This window comes from Hordeum vulgare, chromosome 2H (genome assembly GCF_904849725.1).
Source record: "Hordeum vulgare subsp. vulgare chromosome 2H, MorexV3_pseudomolecules_assembly, whole genome shotgun sequence".
In the NCBI taxonomy this organism is placed as follows: domain Eukaryota; kingdom Viridiplantae; phylum Streptophyta; class Magnoliopsida; order Poales; family Poaceae; genus Hordeum; species Hordeum vulgare.
Window position 1 is genome coordinate 396869072 of NC_058519.1, and position 17271 is coordinate 396886342.

Consider the following 17271-nt stretch of genomic DNA (forward strand, 5'->3'; position numbering starts at 1 on the left):
TAGTTGAGTTATATGTGTGGTTACCGAATATTGTTCGGTGTCCCGGATAAGATCACGAACGTCACAAGGGTTTCCGGGATGGTCCGGAAACGAAGATTGATATATAGGATGGTTTCATTTGATTACCGGAAAGTTTCGGGTAATTCCGGAAGTGTACCGGGAGTGAGGAATGGGTTCCAGGAGTTCACCGGGAGGGGCCCACCCACCCGGGAGTGAGCCCAAGGCCATAGGGTGGCACCACAAGTCCCTAGTGGGCTGGTGGAGTCAGCCCAATGGGCTCATGGCGCCACTTAAAGAAATACCAAAAAGAAAAGAAAAAGAAAAGGAAAAAGGGGAGGTGGGAAGGAAGGGGAGAACTCCTCCTTCCCCAAACCGAATTAGAGGAGGAGTCCTCCTCCTCCTTGGTCGGCGCACCCCTTGAGGGCTTGGCCCTCAAGGCAAGCCTCCTCCCCCTCCCTCCTATATATAGTGGTCTTTTAGGGCTGATTTGAGACAACTTTTGCCACGTGCAACTCAACCCTTGACCACATAGTTCTACCTCTAGATCGTATTTCTGTGGAGATCGGGCGGAGCCCTGCAGGAGTAGATCATCACCACCACCGGAGTGCCGTCACGCTGCCGGAGAACTCATCTACTTCTCCGTCTTGCTTGCTGGATCAAGAAGTCCGAGATCATCGTCGAGCTGTACGTGTGCTGAACGCGGAGGTGCCGTCCGTTCGGCACTAGATCAGAACGGATCGTGGACCAAATCGCGGGACGGTTCGTGGGGTAGATCGAGGGACGTGAAGACGTTCGACTACATGAACCGCGTTTCTTAACGCTTTCTGTTGTGCGATCTACAAGGGTACGTAGATCCAAATCTCCTCTCGTAGATGGGCATCACCATGATAGGTCTTCCTGTGCGTAGGAAATTTTTTGTTTCCCATGCAACGTTCCCGAACAGCGGGGGGAGGGGGGAGAGGGGCGGTGGCTATGGCGGCGGTGCTGACGCTTGTGAGGACCAACGGATCATGTTGGCGTTCGGGAGGGGGGTGGGTGTGGGGGAGCTTATTTCTATGAATTGGGCGGGCGAGGATTAGATACATACGTAATTTTTGGTCAACAACATGTGCAAATTTGAAATATTTGTTGAAGTGGCGCGTCCGACCGAGGGCTGCCACAGTTGTTTGACACAGTAGGGGCAAGCACTATGCATCACCCCTAGAACTATATTCTGCCAAAACTAAGCGTCCGACAAGGATAACTAGTGGCAGTTTCGTGTCAGTGCTCGCCAATGCTCTGTTGTCTAGCTGTGTCGGGTGATACTTGTAAATTGCGTTGGGATTTTTTATGAATAGGAGGGGATGATGCAGCACAATAGAGGTAAGTATTTCCTTAATGAGAAACAATGTTATCGAACCAACAGGAGGACCACACAAATTTCCATCTTCAGCGCCTACACATAAAAGAACATACAATTGCACTCAAAAGGATACTAATATATTGCACCTCGGGTTTTGCAAAGTATGGCAAAGCAAAGAGAACAACACATGATAATCAATGGTTCACTAGAATATCATTCCTTAAATTATAGGGATAAATATGCATGTCCACGGTTTCGCTATTGGCTATTCAACAAAAGGGATGTTTTATGCCTATGTTGTATCAATCTATTTTTGTTATTTTGTACTATGTTTTCTAATGTATATGCCTATATTTTTTTAAACACAATACAGACGCAGTCGTTCATATTCACGCGCATACACTTACACTTATAAGCGCACATACGTACATATCATCTTGAGATTTTTTAAGTCGTCGTTGGTGCCTCATCGTTGACGAAAACGGCTCCTCCAACTGAATGCGCATCGTCGGAAATCCTGAAATAAATTCAGAAATAAATACGAGCTGTAGGATTTGAACGCTTGTGGGGTAGGGATATTACATTTCCTCTAACCGCAGTTCGGTTCGCATATGTCTATAGGGGTGAGTGCATATATATGTGTTCACGAGGGTCTGCGTCTAAGATGTAATTATAAAAGGAAATACTATACAGGGTCATATCTCTGCATTTTTTAGACGTTGTTATAGACAGCTTCGATGATCATCTTGCTCTTTGGTGGCCCACAGAAACCCAATCGATCTGGCCATCCATTGTGGGATCGAATGGCTGACTATCAGTATTCGATTGGAAACTTCCAATGTTCTAATTCTATGGTTGGAGGCGCCGTGATTCCCGGGGCCCCACACCACCCCATTCCAAGGACACCACCGCTGAGCTGGCGGGACCCACCTTAGCCGATGCAGGGAGCTACTCCGTAATAAGCAATGTCACCAGTCTCAGAAGTCATCCCGGTAGCCTTCGCCTCTATATAAGCTCTGCGCCTTCTTCCCTCCCCTTTGCACCATCAATCACCACTGCCTACTGTTTGCAAGCTGGTAGCAAGAACCTACAACCTTGTCAAGTCAAGCGAAACAGCATGACTGGCGTGTGGGTATTTGAAGACGGGATCGTGAGGCGGGCGGACAGCGAGGCGCCCAGCCGCGGCGGCGGGAGCGGTGGGCGGCCGGGCAAAGTGCTGATGCATGTGCCGAGCGGCGAGGTGGTGACCTCGTACGATGTCCTGGAGCGGCGGCTGGGAGAGCTGGGGTGGGAGCGCTACCTCAACGACCCGTGCCTCCTCCAGTTTCACCAGCGTTCCACCGTGCACCTCATCTCAGTCCCCCGCGACTTCGCCCGCCTCAAGCTCGTCCACATGTACGACGTCGTCGTCAAGACGCGGAACGTCTTCGAGGTCCGCGACGCGTGACGGCGTGAGCTTGCTAGCTTCCGTGTCTGCCCTGGGTAAGATACCATTTCGAGGTCCGCGACGCGTGACGGCGTGAGCTTGCTAGCTTGCGTGTCTGCCCTGGGTAAGATACCATGAGATCGTCTTCGTCTACGCGGCAGGACGGCCGGCCGCCATATATATTTTTGAACTGCGGCTGCCATATATATATCACGGTACTTCGTATGTATTGTACTGTATTTGTGCGATCGAACTACCACGGTACTACGTGCGCGTGCGTGTGGCTTTGCTGGTCCGCATGTGTGTAGCTCAATATACGGCCGGGGTCGTCTGGTGCTATCTCCAGCCGAATAGTTTGTACATATATATTATATGGGAAACTCTTACCTTCCACCGTCGGATTCAAATAAACTGTCCACCGCTTCCTCGTCCCGCGCATCAGTCGATTTCTGAAAACTGGGGTACAGTTTTTGAAACTGGGCAGTTGTTTCAGAGAAATTGTCCAGTCCGTGCTCCGCCCCGACGACCTCGCGTAGCCGGCCTGCTGTGTCTCGCCGCCCCTCCGCCGTCGGCTGCTGCAGCCCCGCGGCCCCCTCTGCTGCCGGCCTGCTGTGGCCCCGCCACCCCCTCCGCCACCGGTCCCGCACGCCCCACCGTGGTGCGTCGCCGCCGGCCGATCCTGCCGCCACCGGAGCCCCAGCCACCGGCGCCGGAGCCCCCAGCCATCGCCGTCGCGTTCCTGCCGCCGGCCGACTCGCGTCGGCCCTGCCTCCCCGCGCCGGACCGGATCCCGGCTGGGGTAGTGCTTCTGCAACAAGCAAATTGTTTCTGAAACTCGACCGTTGTTTCAGGAATTAACGGATCCAAAGTTTATTTTTTGCAACAAAGCGAAAGTTTCTGCAACTCGAGCATCGTTTCAGGAATTGCGTCCAGAGCGGATCAGACGCAGAGGATCGGACGGCTACACGCCCGAGATCGAACGGCTGTTCAGCTGATGGATATTTAATAAATATCCACCGATAGATGCGTAGCAGTCTCCATATTATATTGTCTTGTATGGTCTGTGAAGCTTGACTGATAGGTTCAGTGAATGGAATCAATCATTCATGCCCTAAAAATGAAAAATAAATAAGAGATTTCCCTTAATTAGTTAATTTAGATCTTTCTGTGCAAATTAGGGCTTTCATTCCTGCCAATTTACATGGAACAAATGTAACCAAAAATATAGATAAACAGAAATTTTTACGCCCCGCTCAAAATAATAGTGTTTTCTGCAGATATTAGTAATTAGTTAGGGCATATACAATAGTGTTATTTTAGGAGAATGCCATGTTGGATAAATGATGAGGTGAAGGAGAGAAAACTCATAAGAAAATGTTTGTCTTCTTTTATTTAACAGAGAACAACAAGTGATCTATTTGCACAATATGTCTCACCATCTTTTTAGGAATAACTAGTCTCTGAACATCAGGCTAAAAGTTGACCCATTATAAAACAATTTTTTATCATCTTTAAATTACATGTAAGACTTAAAATAAAACCATTTTATCAATCATTGTACATGTCTTTATAACTCAAGAAAGTTAAAAACGAATACATGTCCAAATGCACTCGCCCTTGAGAGTACAGACAGGTCCAGAGCATAGAAACTCCATGGTACGAACACAGATTATTTACACTCAACGAGTTAAGCTCGCACCCCTGTTGTCTACGAGGGGGGTTGCATTCCGGGAAGACCCGGCACGTTCTGTCTTGCCATACGAATGACATTTACATGTTTTCTTTAATCAAAGTTGACATAAAAAACTTACATTTACTTGGTTCACAAAAACTTACATTTACAGATGGGTAATCACATTTTTTCCTAAAAGAAGGTTAAACATTTCGGCCTCATACTAGCACTTTAAGAGAAAATGGTGAGATTTTTGCTTGAGCAGATCATAGCTTCCCACGGAGAATACCACTAGACCTAATGTCTGCTTGTAACGATCTGTAAGTTATAGGAGAAATTGTATATATCAAATTATATATATAAGCATGAACGTACGAGAAATTTTATGATATATGTATAACTTATACAGTACATAGTATCGTAAAATATATTTTAAATAAAAAAAATTAAATGAAAAACATAAAATGAAAATGAAAAATAGATAATAAATTCCTAAAGCACAAAACCACAAAACCCCAAAACTCCAAAGCCTTTAGTCCCGGTTGATGTCACCAACCAGGACTAAAGGTCTCCGTCACCCGACGCGCGCTGTCATCCACATGCAATGGCATTAGTTTTGGATCGTGGTCAACCTAAACTAGGGGGGGGGGGGGGGGCTTTAGTCCCGGTTGCCCGGGACTAATGGCCCTTACCAACCGGGACTAATGCCGGTTTCTCCATTAGTATATGTAGATATATGTAGATACACACATCTGCAAATGTGCACAACCATAGTAATATTAAGATCGATATAAAGCAACAAAGCCACATGGTATACTTGGTAAGCTATCTTAAAATGAATCTAAATACAGAAGGCGATGAGAGAAAAATAAATAGCAATTATAGTAAATTAGATGGACCGCACAAGATATGAAAAAGCAACTCTGGATAGATACAAGTATTTTTACGCATTGACAAAATGGAAACACGACGTTGTTGGGTACACATGTAATATCATGTTTTATAGTATGTCCTTTAATTATCTGAATATACGAAGTGCAACGATGAATCAAAAGTGTGGGGCCTGACCCGGCATTCACGATTTGGTAGATTCATAGTTGTAAACGTATTTCTTTAAATTCGACAAAAAATCTTCCATAAAAAATATCTTATCTTACCTATTAATAAAACGCGTACTGCTTCTGTCGTCCATCTAGAGATTACCCAATGTGTTTGGTTCATCTAGAGATTGGTCCCTTTAAAAACACTAGATTGGTAGTAGCCCGAGTGGCTAGAGCTTTGAACTTTCCCAAGATACCCAGGTTTGATCCCTACCATCACCGAAGTTTTTTCATTTCTTGCTGACCTACATTAGAGCTACACTGTTGCAACTTCTGTACAATTTTTTAATATTTCTATTTTTGCAAATTCAAATATATATTTAAATATTTATATCTTTTAAATTCTAACTCTAAATTTCAGAAGTTATATATAAAATAGCTCTAAAAATATACAGTCTTCCAATATAATATTATCTTTCATGATAATTATTTCTGAAATTGTGTTTGCATCCTTAGTTAATACAGTACCTTTTTTTATATGAGGCGTTTCAAGAACTTTGGCCCAACTATTTTCTTTTTAATGTTCCTTTTTTTTGTAGATTCAAATACATTTATATATTCATATCTTCTAAACTCTAACTTCAAATTTCAAAAGTTATATACGAAATAATTTAAAAAATATGTAGATTTCAAATATAATCTTATCTTTCATGTTAATTATTTCCAAAATAATGTTTACATCCTTAATTAATACCTTTCTTTATATGGGGTACAATGTTGGTGAAAATAATAAAATTCCATGATTTTGAAAAAAAAGTTTGTGTATTTTTTTACTGCAATTGAAAAAAATGTTTGCTAATTCAAAAAATGTTCAAGCATTTCAAGAAATGTCCTATTATTTTAAAAACATAATATGATCAGCATCATTGGAGATTATAATTGTTTTTCTCCTGTTGCAACGCACGGGGCCTTTGCTAGTTGGTCCTAAAATAATATACTAACATAAAGGTACTGATGTGCTGGTAAGGCCAACGGTACTTGTTTGGTTTGTTTAGGCAACTGTCCAAACAATGTGCTTATCCACAACAGGATTCCTACTCATTACATTTGTCGCGGCCATGACTTTAGACGTCATTATTTTCTTCTTTCCTAAAACGATATCCGTCAATATAACCTAGTACTCCATTATAATTTCTTTATAATTTTTCGTCCTAATCTATAACTATTCAGTATATCGATAGGTGTAAGATCAAATGACAACGATATTTTATACAAATATTTCTTTATATTTTTTTGCCATATAACTATTCAAGCAGATATTTTCAACAAGAATAATGTGTGATAGCAGACTTTAAATGTATGTAGTTAACCACATATATAAGTGATATCTACTTCGTAGACTATGTTTCAATCATACAAACAACGTCACACTCTACAATTGATTGATTATATGGTATTTTTATGAAAGTGACACTACAAAATACTCTCTCGATCCCAAATTAAGCATTATCGATTTTGTACAAGTAACAAATATACATTTTCGATCAAAATCACTACAGGAATCAGCTATTTTGACGACATGTATAATCTTTGCCATCAGCAAATCATCGGGGCAGACCGCAAACAGGAAGTTTGCCGTCATGGGCAGATGGCAAAGCGATACTATCGCCAAAAATCACGAAAAGCAGACGGCAAAAAAAACCACACGGCAAAAAATAATTATGCCGTCAACTATATGGGCAGATGACGGCAAAGAGACGATTTTTGCCGTCTACTTACACTACACATGACGGCAAAATAGATATCCACAACTGCGTCTAACCGGTCTAAACGGCATGCAGTTTTGCCGTCTTGAATTAGCAAGGGCAGACGGCAAAACTTAACGTTGCCGTGAGGTATGGGTACAGAAGACGGCAAAAAAACCAAGTGGCGCATTGGATAAAAAAACGCACCGGCTAAAAAAAACAAAGCCCTCCCTCTCGCGACTTGCTCCTCTCGTGAAAACAATATCTAGGGTTCCCTCACCGGCCGCCGCCGCCACAGGTGCCACAGACGCCGCCACAGGTGCCCTCCCCGGCCGCTGCGATGGTCGCGCCGACCAAGATCCCGCAGCGGCAGCTATTCATCGACGGTGAGTGGCGCGCGCCCGCTAGGGCTCTCACTCCCCGCCTGCTGCGATGGTCGCGCCGGCCAAGATCCTGCAGCGGCAGCTCTTCATCGACGGTGAGTGGCGCGCGCTCGCGCTCGGCCGCCGCCTCCCCGTCATCAACCCGACCACCGAGGTCTCCATAGGTCCGCCCCTATCTCTGTCTCTGCTTTCCGTTCGCCCGTCTCGTTGGCTGCCCTGCTCATCACTAGGTTTCGACAGGCGAGATCCCGACGGCCACCTCGGAGGACGTGGACGCCGCGATGGCGGCCGCGCGGGCCGCCCTCAAGAGGAACCACGGCCACGACTGGTCCCGCGCCCCCGGCGCCGTCCGGGCCAAGTACCTCCGTGCAATCGCCGCCAACGTACTCTGCCGCTTCCTCCATAGGCGGTGTGTGTGTGTGTGTTGATGGGAGCGGCGAGCTCCGACGGTGGCGGCGACATGGACCAGTCTTCGGCAGGGAACGCCAGCACCAGGTGGAGCAACTCCTCAAGGTACCGTACCAACTCAACTCACATGACAGCCTACATGTGAATGGTGTGCACACATCATCAGCTTCATCACACATACCCCTCCATCGTTTGTTGTTTCACGCCTTTTGATCTGCTTTTACACATATCTGTGTTAGTAGAGTACTACGTAGTACATGCAAATAAGAACGTTAAGTACTATGTTTGGTTTAGGTTTTGTTGTGCTTAGTTGCTCCCTTAATCCCAAAGAAACACCACCAAACAAACTTTTGTTTGGAATATGGATTGACACCTGAAAAAGGTTCTGAATATTTAGCTAGGCTAACATATGTACCAGTAGATCATCTGATAATGGCTAAAGCTTAAAAGAATGTTTTGGGGGCACATACACACATGGATGGGAAGGTGCACGCAGGGCTGCCCTCCCTACTAGTACATCTATGGGCGGCCAATGTTGTGTCAGGGAAACGACCAAAAGATCACAACCCCCAAGACCTCCATTGACCTGAGCAGACAACAGCTTCTGCTCTATGCATGTTTGGTCTATGTGGAACTAAGATATGAAAATATTACTACATTTATTCATAATTTTATACATGTATTTATATATAAATATGTTGCGTGAGTTTTTTTTTTGGTAGGTTCTTGGGTTTTGTCCAAACCAAATGGGAGCCATTGTCAGCAACAGTCACATTTCAATTGTATTGTGTGTATGTATATAAAAAACGCATCATGCTAGTTCATGATCCGAAATATATAGGTAGGAAGGTGTGGAAGATAGTGACAAAAGATAACAATTAATATTAAGTAAACTGGTGTGAAGTGAACCATTATATTAATTTTGAAATACAAGAATGTAATTATTCATCTTGGTTGAATTATCTTCCACCAAAGTCAAAAAGCACAGTGAAATAGTCGGCTGCAGAAATTTTGATCAAAACTGTCCCACTAAAATCAGCAAAACGAAAAAATGGTATAAATCAATATATATAAGTGCAATTTTGACGAAGACTATTTCCTAAAAATCGCAACATGTCTCATCCCTTGTGCGTGCTACTTTTCTTGTCCTCACCCTCTCGACCCTCCCCTTGCTCATTCGCCATCCATTTTATTTAGAACGTAGATGGGGACAAAGCACCTAAGCTCCAAGTGAGGTCCTGCTCCACCCTCAAGGTGCCTTCATGTACTGTTTTTATTTTTAGTCTCAACGTTTGGCATAGATTTATAATACGAAAAATTTCAAACTACTTTTCTTCATAGTCTTTGTTCATAAATCACATTTATGGATCCAAATTCAATCAACAGGTTTGCCGCAGCGAGCGCCCAGGGATTACCTTGCGTCGACGTGGGCATTACCAGCGAGTGCCCAGGGATTCCCTCTTAAAGAGTGTAATGGTGTGCCACAGTAGTACACTCTGTGTATGTACCCCAGAAAGTGATTCAAAAAATAGCAATTAAGAACCGCATGGAGGAAATATGTGGCGTGTTTAGTCATCTATAAGACCTGATGTCTATATGGATGATAGCCTTTTTATACTAGATGAGTAAATGTAATTAAATCTGCTTTTGATCTTAAATTTGTAAAACCTGGTACTTTTTTACATGTAAGTTACTTTTTGATGCATTTGATATCCTTTTACTTCAGATGATTGAGCCGAAATCTGATCTGGCTAGGCTAGAGGCACTTGATTGCGGGAAGCCTCTTGATGAGCTAGTACCAAAATTGCAATGTTGAGAGTGTAAATAAAAAAATACAGTAAAAAAAGTAAAATCTTATATGCAATGTTGTCACCATGTGCAAGCTAGTCGTCGCTCCATTTTCTATGAATGCATTTGTCATGTACAATTTAAATTCGTTACATATAGAACATAGTATCACTCTTTCTCCAGAAAAGTACCATTAATGTGTATGTATGTTTCTCTAGACAAGGTGTCAAGAGTTCCTACGACGAGGGCAAGCGTACAACTGAAACCTTGACCATGGACTACCACCGTGGTGCCAACCTTGAAGTATTTTGTCATTTGTGTTATACTAATATATTGTTGCAAGCACTAAAATTTCCATTCCATCTGTATAAAAATAAGTCTGTATGTGTAGTGATTGGTGTATTTTGTTGTGTTCACTATTTTGGTTAGGATTGCTCGGATCTGTAACACCTATGGCCCACGCATGTGCATTGACGATGGCCGTGTTGTCAGCAACTTTGTTGCTCAGGTAAACACACAGCACTGTTGCTCTGCTAGTTAAAAAACCGCAAGTTTCTTTTCATTTCCGAACTAAAACCTGAATGCTCTATGTTAATATAATGGCAGGCGCTAAGGAAGGAGCCTTTGACGGTTTACGGCGATGGCAAGCAGACCAGGAGTTTCCAATACGTTTCTGATTTGGTAGGTCATCTCTAACCATCAGTGAACAATAATTATGGCTATGCTATCTGGAATGCGCTTTCTAAAATAGCACTCTTCCAGGTTGAGGAGTTGATGAGGCTGATGGAAGGTGATCACATTGGGCCATTCAACTTGGGCAACCCCGGTAAGTTCACCATGCTGGAACTGGCCAAGGTTGTCCAGGACACCATCGACCATGATGGTGAGTTCAATAACACTATTATGATGATGGTGTGCTAAGCAGAGGATGTGAAACATTTAGACCACCGAGACCTTTTTTGGTCTTTGATGTATCTAAAATCGAGCTTTTTAAAACTAATGCTAGGCATGCCATCATTATATATATATTGTTGTAGAGATGCTTGAGGTGGTTCACTACAGGAATCAGCTATTTTGACGACATGTATAATTATTGTGTACCACATGGACCTGGTGGGGTGGATCCAAAATATCCTCTCTGGGCTTATGTTAAATGTACATTACTACATCTGGGAGCCAATCATCAGTGGGTGAGAGTGAGGGAGACAACAGACAACAAATGGGGCAGTATTTCTTTCTCTTTTCTGTCTTTAACTGTATATTACATGTACATTTATATTTATTTTTTATATATACTTGCCGTGTCCCCGATGGGCTGTTTTTGGAAAAAGCCGTATCCCGTGTCCCCGTATGCGTGTCGCTGTGTCCGTGTCGCCGTGTCGGTGCTTTTTAGGTTAATACCATCTATGTTTATATGCATTATATCTGTGTGATACTTCCATAAAAAGTATATGGTATGGTGTTACACCACCAAGAAAGTATCTGAAGGAAGTTGTTTCCCTTTGTGCAACATTCTTTATGTTTGTGGTTATGTTTTCTATCCCACTTTTTCAGTAAAATATTTATGTTATCAAATCCATTTTTGACATGCAACAATAATCTGTGCTGGCAGGTTTCATAGTCTATTCTTGCTTGGCTGTAGCTCTTGCACTTGTTTTAATGTTCTTGGTTGTTCACCACACCGAGCAAAGGAAAATGCTCGCATATGTTGCAATATGTTCACTACTCGGGTCTCTTACGGTAGGTTTGCAATACATCATACCAGGACATGAGTTGTTCAAATTGATTTATAATGCCCTGATGACACAAACATAGTCTATATTTAGCTTGAAATTTTCTAGCTTTGGTGACACAAACATTGGATCCATATTGGGGTATATTCCACTAGAATTAAACTCTGGAAAGCAAACCAAAGTTATAACTTGGTCTTGAATTGAAGTTTGTTCCATGACCAACATTGGGTCTCCCTGCTTGAAGATTTTCTATGTGTTCCTCAAATTTTATTGTGTGCCAAGAACTGGATAACCTTTATTTATTGTGTGCCAAAATCTTACATATGTGCATGACTTCATCTTGTTGGTTGTCATACGGATGTTCTTTGGACTACGATATTGACATGAAGACATTTACCGTAATGCCAAATTTTATGTAGTAATGCCAAATATTATGAATGGATTATATATGATGTTTTATATATGATGTATATATATGTAGTAATGCCAAATATTATGACATGGATTATGGATGTTATATATATGATGTATGGATTATGGATGTGTTATATGCTGTATGGATTAAGGATGTTATATATATGATGTATGGATTATGGATGTTATATATATGATGTATGGATTATGGATGTTATATATATGATGTATGGATTATGTTATATATATATATATATATATGCTGTATGGATTATGTTATATATATATATATATGATGTATGAATTATGTACACGCTAGGAAGACGACAAACAATAGACCATATTTTGCTGTCATGTACGGGGTGAGGAAGACGGCAAAAAGTAGACCATATTTTGCTGTCATGTATAGGTTAGGAAGACGGCAAAAAAAATGCCATATTTTGCTGTCATGTACGGGGTGAGGAAGACGGCAAAAAAGGCTAACATCGTCCGTTAGCTAGGCCATTCCGTCTTCTGACCATTTTTTTGCCGTCTACCAAAGTAGCTGACAACAACACAATTCCACCGACGGCAAACATTTTGCCGTCTGCTGTCCCAGCCGCTGACGGCAAAGACGCCCTTTGCGGGCACATGGTCTGACGACATTATTTGCCATCATGGGCTGACGGCAAAATTTTTGCCGACTGTAATTCGCTCTTTGCTGTCTGTAGCGTCCTGACGGCACAATGCTCGATTCCTGTAGTGAATATATGTTTATTTCTAAATTAGTACTTCATTACCAACACAACATAGTATCTTAGAGCCAGTACAAGAATAAAGATTTGTCCCGACGGCCAAACCTATGCCGACGGATCCCGTTGGCATACCTCCCCTTATGCCGACGGCTGACGGGAAACCGTCGGGGCCGAAACGCCATCGGCATATGTCGAGGTATGCCTACAGCCCCGGTCGGCATAAGAAAGCCGTCAACGTAGGTCAAGCTATGCTTATGGTGGTCTTCGACATAGGACAGCCGTCGACATAGGGCAGCCGTCGACATACAAGTTGGCACGGCGGCCGAGTGGTAGACGGTGCGTTGACTCCGTCAAATCTATGTCGCGGGACTAACGACGGCTGTTGACATAGCTTGGCCACCGGCTAGGCCATCGGCATAGCCTCGCCATGTGTTGGCATGTGGTATCTCCCTCGGGCGACAACTATGGCGAGGGTTGACGTCGGCATAGCCTCGCTAAGTGTCCGCATCTGGTAGCTTCCTCGACGGGAACTATGACGACACCGTCGGCATAGATATTATATGATTTTCCATTTTTTTTCACTTTTTAAATTAATTTGGGTTAAATTAAGTCTGACTTATCTAAAAAAATGCATGGTATTTTTTTCATAATTTTAAAAGATGACTAGTATCTTAATAAACTAATATTCATGGATTGTTCTTCACATGTCTACTCGAGTGGTCGGGGGGCTTCTAGGGGTAGCTTTGCCACCAGATCTTAAGGTGGTTCCTCTTACATGTCTGAAAGTGACATGGCATGCGTAGACGTCTGTCGCCGGGCTCTGGGATCTGGCCACCCTGCATGGAAGACACTGCTTCCGTCACTCGGAGGGGGACGAGCGTATCGAGACGAGCGAGAGGGAATTTAGTGGTGGTTTGGGTCCACACCATGTTCGGGGATGTTCCTATGGGCTGACCTATCGCAACTAGGTGGAAGGGTCCACTGGTCAAAGCATGTCGGACGAAAGTCAACGGCCTAGATCGCCTGGTCAACGGGGCTAGGGTTAGTCCGGTCGAGGGAGGGCTTATAGAGGTAGGAATTCCACCGAAGCACCGGACGGAGTTCTCTTGCATGTCCTAAAGGGTGGCAGTATGTTCAAACACCCGGCGCATGGCTACGGGGTGCGATCCCCTAGACACACGGCGGTAACACCAAGGCAACGTTCGTCAGTTTTGCTGTTGCATGAATTGTTGTGAAGAGTGGGAGCATGAAAAATTCAAAAATAAATTACATCGGGTAGTGGCGTGTGATGCAAGGTGTGTGGTAGTTTTTTCATAACTTAAAAAGATGACTAAGTATCTTAATACACAATTATTCATGGATTGTGCTACGCATGTCTACAAGTGTGGTCGTGTGGCTTCTAGGGGTAGCTATGCCACCAGATTTTGTGGTGGTTTCTCTTCGATGTCTAAAAGTGACATGGCATGCGTAGAAGCCTATCGCAGGGATCAGGGGTGTGGCCCCTCTACACGGATGGCACTGCCGATGTCACTTCTAGGGGGGACACGGGCATCGGGTCGAACCACAAGGGATCTTGTGGTGGGTTGGGTCTAGGCCATGTTCGGAGATGTTCCTATGGGTAGATCTATTACAACCAGGTGGAAGAGTCCACTGTTCAAAGCCCGTCCGATGAAAGTCAAAGACCTAGATCGCCTGGTCAACGGGGCTAGGGTTAGTCCGGTCGGGGGTGCTGCCGAGGGTAGCAATGCCATCGAAACACCGCACCTAGTCCTCTTGCATGTCCTAAAGGGTGGTGGTAGGTTCAAACACCCGGTGCGCTGATACGTCTCCAAAGAATCTGTGTTTTTTTATTGTTCTATGTTGTTATATTATCATCTTAAGGTACTTTTTGGGTCATAATGCACCAATTTATATTATTTTTGAGCACTAACCTATAAACCCAGTGGCAAGTGCCAATTGCTCTTTTCTGCGTGTTTTTTTGTTTTTTGGGCTTTCAATACCAAACAAAATCTGATTGCCACGGAACTTTTTTATTTCTATACCAAAAGAAGACATAGAAGATTTGAGACGAGACATGAAGCCCCACGGGAAGCCCACAAGGCAACATGGCATGGCGAGGGGGTGGTAGTGCCCTTATGCCTTCTCGCCTTCGTGTGGCCCCTCTTGCCTCATTCTCTGGCCTATAAATTCTCATATATTTTGGAAACCCTAAATATATCGTTGAAACACGCCGTCGCAAGTCTCTGTTCCATGGCGATCCAATCTAGAGCTCCATTCCTGCACTTTGCTAGTGCGCGGTCGATCACGGGTCCATAGTTAGTATCTAGATGGTTGTCTCTCTCTCATGATCTTCAATACAACGATCATCGCATCTTCGCTTTGATCTATCCGATGTAATACTTTTGTATTGTGTGTTTGTTGGGATCCGACGAATTGTGGATTTATGTTCATATTATTCATGAAAATTATTTGAATCTTCTCTAAGTTTTATGATTCTTCTTTGCATGATCATCATAGCTTCGTAAATCTATCCGATTTATTTAATTTCTTTGGCCAAGTAGTTTGGTCTTTCTTCGGTGGTAGATGTGCATTGCAGTTTGTTCAACCTGGCGAGTTTCTATATCGACAAGTTGCGTCTTTGTGTTGCTGCCACTAAGGAGAAAACGATGGTGTTTATTTATATTGGTTGAGTTTACTTTGTCTACAACATCTCATCGTGCCACAAGAATTACCATGTTTTACTTGATACTCTAAATGCATGCTAGATAGCGGTCGATGGACGGAGTAATAGTAGTAGGTGCAGGTAGAAGTCAACCTATTTCATGATGGACGTGATGCCTATATACACATTATTATTGCCATGAAAGTTGCATAAATGTCGGCTCTTCTATCAATTACCCACGAGTAATTTGTTTGGCCACCTTATGTTGCTTTCATGAGAGATACCACTAGAGAACACTATGGCCCCTGAGTCTATTCACTTATATATTAAAAAACTAATAATTTCGTCGCTATTATTATTTGTCTTTTATTTTATTTTGAAAATTACAACTATCTACACACCTTATCCGCTTGCAAACAACGATGTCAAGGGGATTGACAACCCTCTTGCCCGCTTTGGGTGCAAGTTGTTTTCTCTTTTGTGTGCAAGCACTGAAAAGGGTTGAGGATTGATGTTCCTATTGGTTCAATAAACCTCGGTTTCTTAATCGAGGGAAATAATTACCCGCATTGTGCTGTCATAACTTATTCCTCTTTACGGAAAATCCAATGCAAATCACACGCATGCGGAAGGATTTTTGGCGCTGTTGCCGGGGATTATTATCACAAACTATCAAGTAATTTCAGAAAAATTATCCCTCACTTATTCTTCTTTTTATTTGCTGTTATATGTTGCTTCTTCAAAAAAAATATAAAAATATTTACCTTTGCCGGCTTAGCTTGTCACTAGTTGCATCTTCTCTCTCTAGTTTACTTGCGTGCTTGTTACTTTGCTTGCTCGGTCACCATGTCTGAAAGTACTACTAAATTGTGTGACTTCTCAAATACTCCTAATAATGATTTTATTAGTACCCCTATACTTCCCGCTGCTAGTGCAGATGCCTTTGATATAAATGCTGCATTGCTGAATCTTGTCATGAAAGAACAATTTTCGGGAAGTCCTAATTAATGAGGATCCCGCTTCTCATCTTAATACCTTTTCTGAACTTTGTGATATGGAGAATAAAAAGGATGGGGATAATTATATTGTGAAATTAAAATTATTTCCTTTTCGCTAAGAGATAAAGCTAAGGCTTGGTTTTCATCGTTACCATGTAATAGTATTGGAACATGAGATAAGTGTAAGTTGTTTTTATTGCCAGGTATTTTCCTCCTGTTAAGATCATCTCCATAAGAAATCAAATAATTAATTTTAAACATCAAGATCATGAACATGTTGCTCAAGCTTGGGAGAGGATGAAATTACTGATTAGAAATTCCCCTATGCATGGATTAAAATTGTGGATAATCATCCAAAAAATTTATGCGGGACTAAACTTTGTATCCAGAAATTTTATAGATTCTTCCGCAGGTGGTACCATCATGGAGGTGACCTTAGAAGAGGCCACCAAACTTTCGGACAACATCACGGAAAACTATTTCCAATAGCATACTGAAAGAGCTCCGACTCGTAAGAAGGTAAATTTTGTTGAGGAAATAGCTACCCTGAGTGAAAAAGTGGATGCTCTCATGAATTGGGTTGCTAATAAAAATTCTCATGTTGATTCTAATGACATTCCCTTGCCCATTTTGATTGATGAAAATGATAATGCCATTGATTTTAATTTTATCTTGCGAAATAATTTCAATAAGAATGCCTATAGGGGTAATTTCAGTGCTAGGCCATATCCCGGTAATGTTCCTAGTGGTTATGGCAATTCTTATGACAATTATTATGGAAATCCTTCTACCAATAGTAATAATTTCTCCTCTGATCTTGAAAATAATATTAACAAATTTATTAATTCTCAAAAAAAATTCAATATTATGGTAGAGGAAAAGATGCATATGCTCGATACTTTAGCTAATAACATGGATAGAATTGC

The 17271-nt window shown here is 42.6% G+C and overlaps 2 protein-coding genes and 1 pseudogene across 2 annotated transcripts; all 3 read left to right on the forward strand.

Annotated features, from left to right (window-relative positions):
* The first annotated feature begins 2346 nt into the window (after nt 1–2346).
* LOC123430153 (flowering-promoting factor 1-like protein 4) lies at nt 2347–3161 on the forward strand. Its single transcript, XM_045114052.1, has one exon. The coding sequence runs from the start codon at nt 2460–2462 to the stop codon at nt 2787–2789; it is 330 nt and encodes a 109-aa protein (XP_044969987.1). The 5' UTR covers nt 2347–2459; the 3' UTR covers nt 2790–3161.
* A 6901-nt stretch (nt 3162–10062) lies between these two features.
* Nucleotides 10063–10725, forward strand: LOC123427572 (UDP-glucuronic acid decarboxylase 4-like). The gene is made up of 4 exons (XM_045111654.1): nt 10063–10106; nt 10228–10312; nt 10411–10485; nt 10567–10725. Exons 1-4 carry the CDS (start codon nt 10078–10080, stop codon nt 10723–10725), a joined length of 348 nt encoding a protein of 115 aa, XP_044967589.1. The 5' UTR covers nt 10063–10077.
* On the forward strand, nt 10724–10810 carry LOC123433674 (annotated as a pseudogene).
* Nucleotides 10811–17271: the final 6461 nt, after the last annotated feature.

Coding starts and splice junctions, on each gene's coding strand:
- LOC123430153 (XM_045114052.1), top strand. CDS start 2,460: ATGACTGGCGTGTGGGTATTTGAAGACGGGATCGTGAGGCGGGCGGAC.
- LOC123427572 (XM_045111654.1), top strand. CDS start 10,078: ATGGACTACCACCGTGGTGCCAACCTTGA. Junction 10,313..10,410: donor TCAGCAACTTTGTTGCTCAG/GTAAACACACAG, acceptor ATATAATGGCAG/GCGCTAAGGAAGGAGCCTTT. Junction 10,486..10,566: donor TCCAATACGTTTCTGATTTG/GTAGGTCATCTC, acceptor GCACTCTTCCAG/GTTGAGGAGTTGATGAGGCT.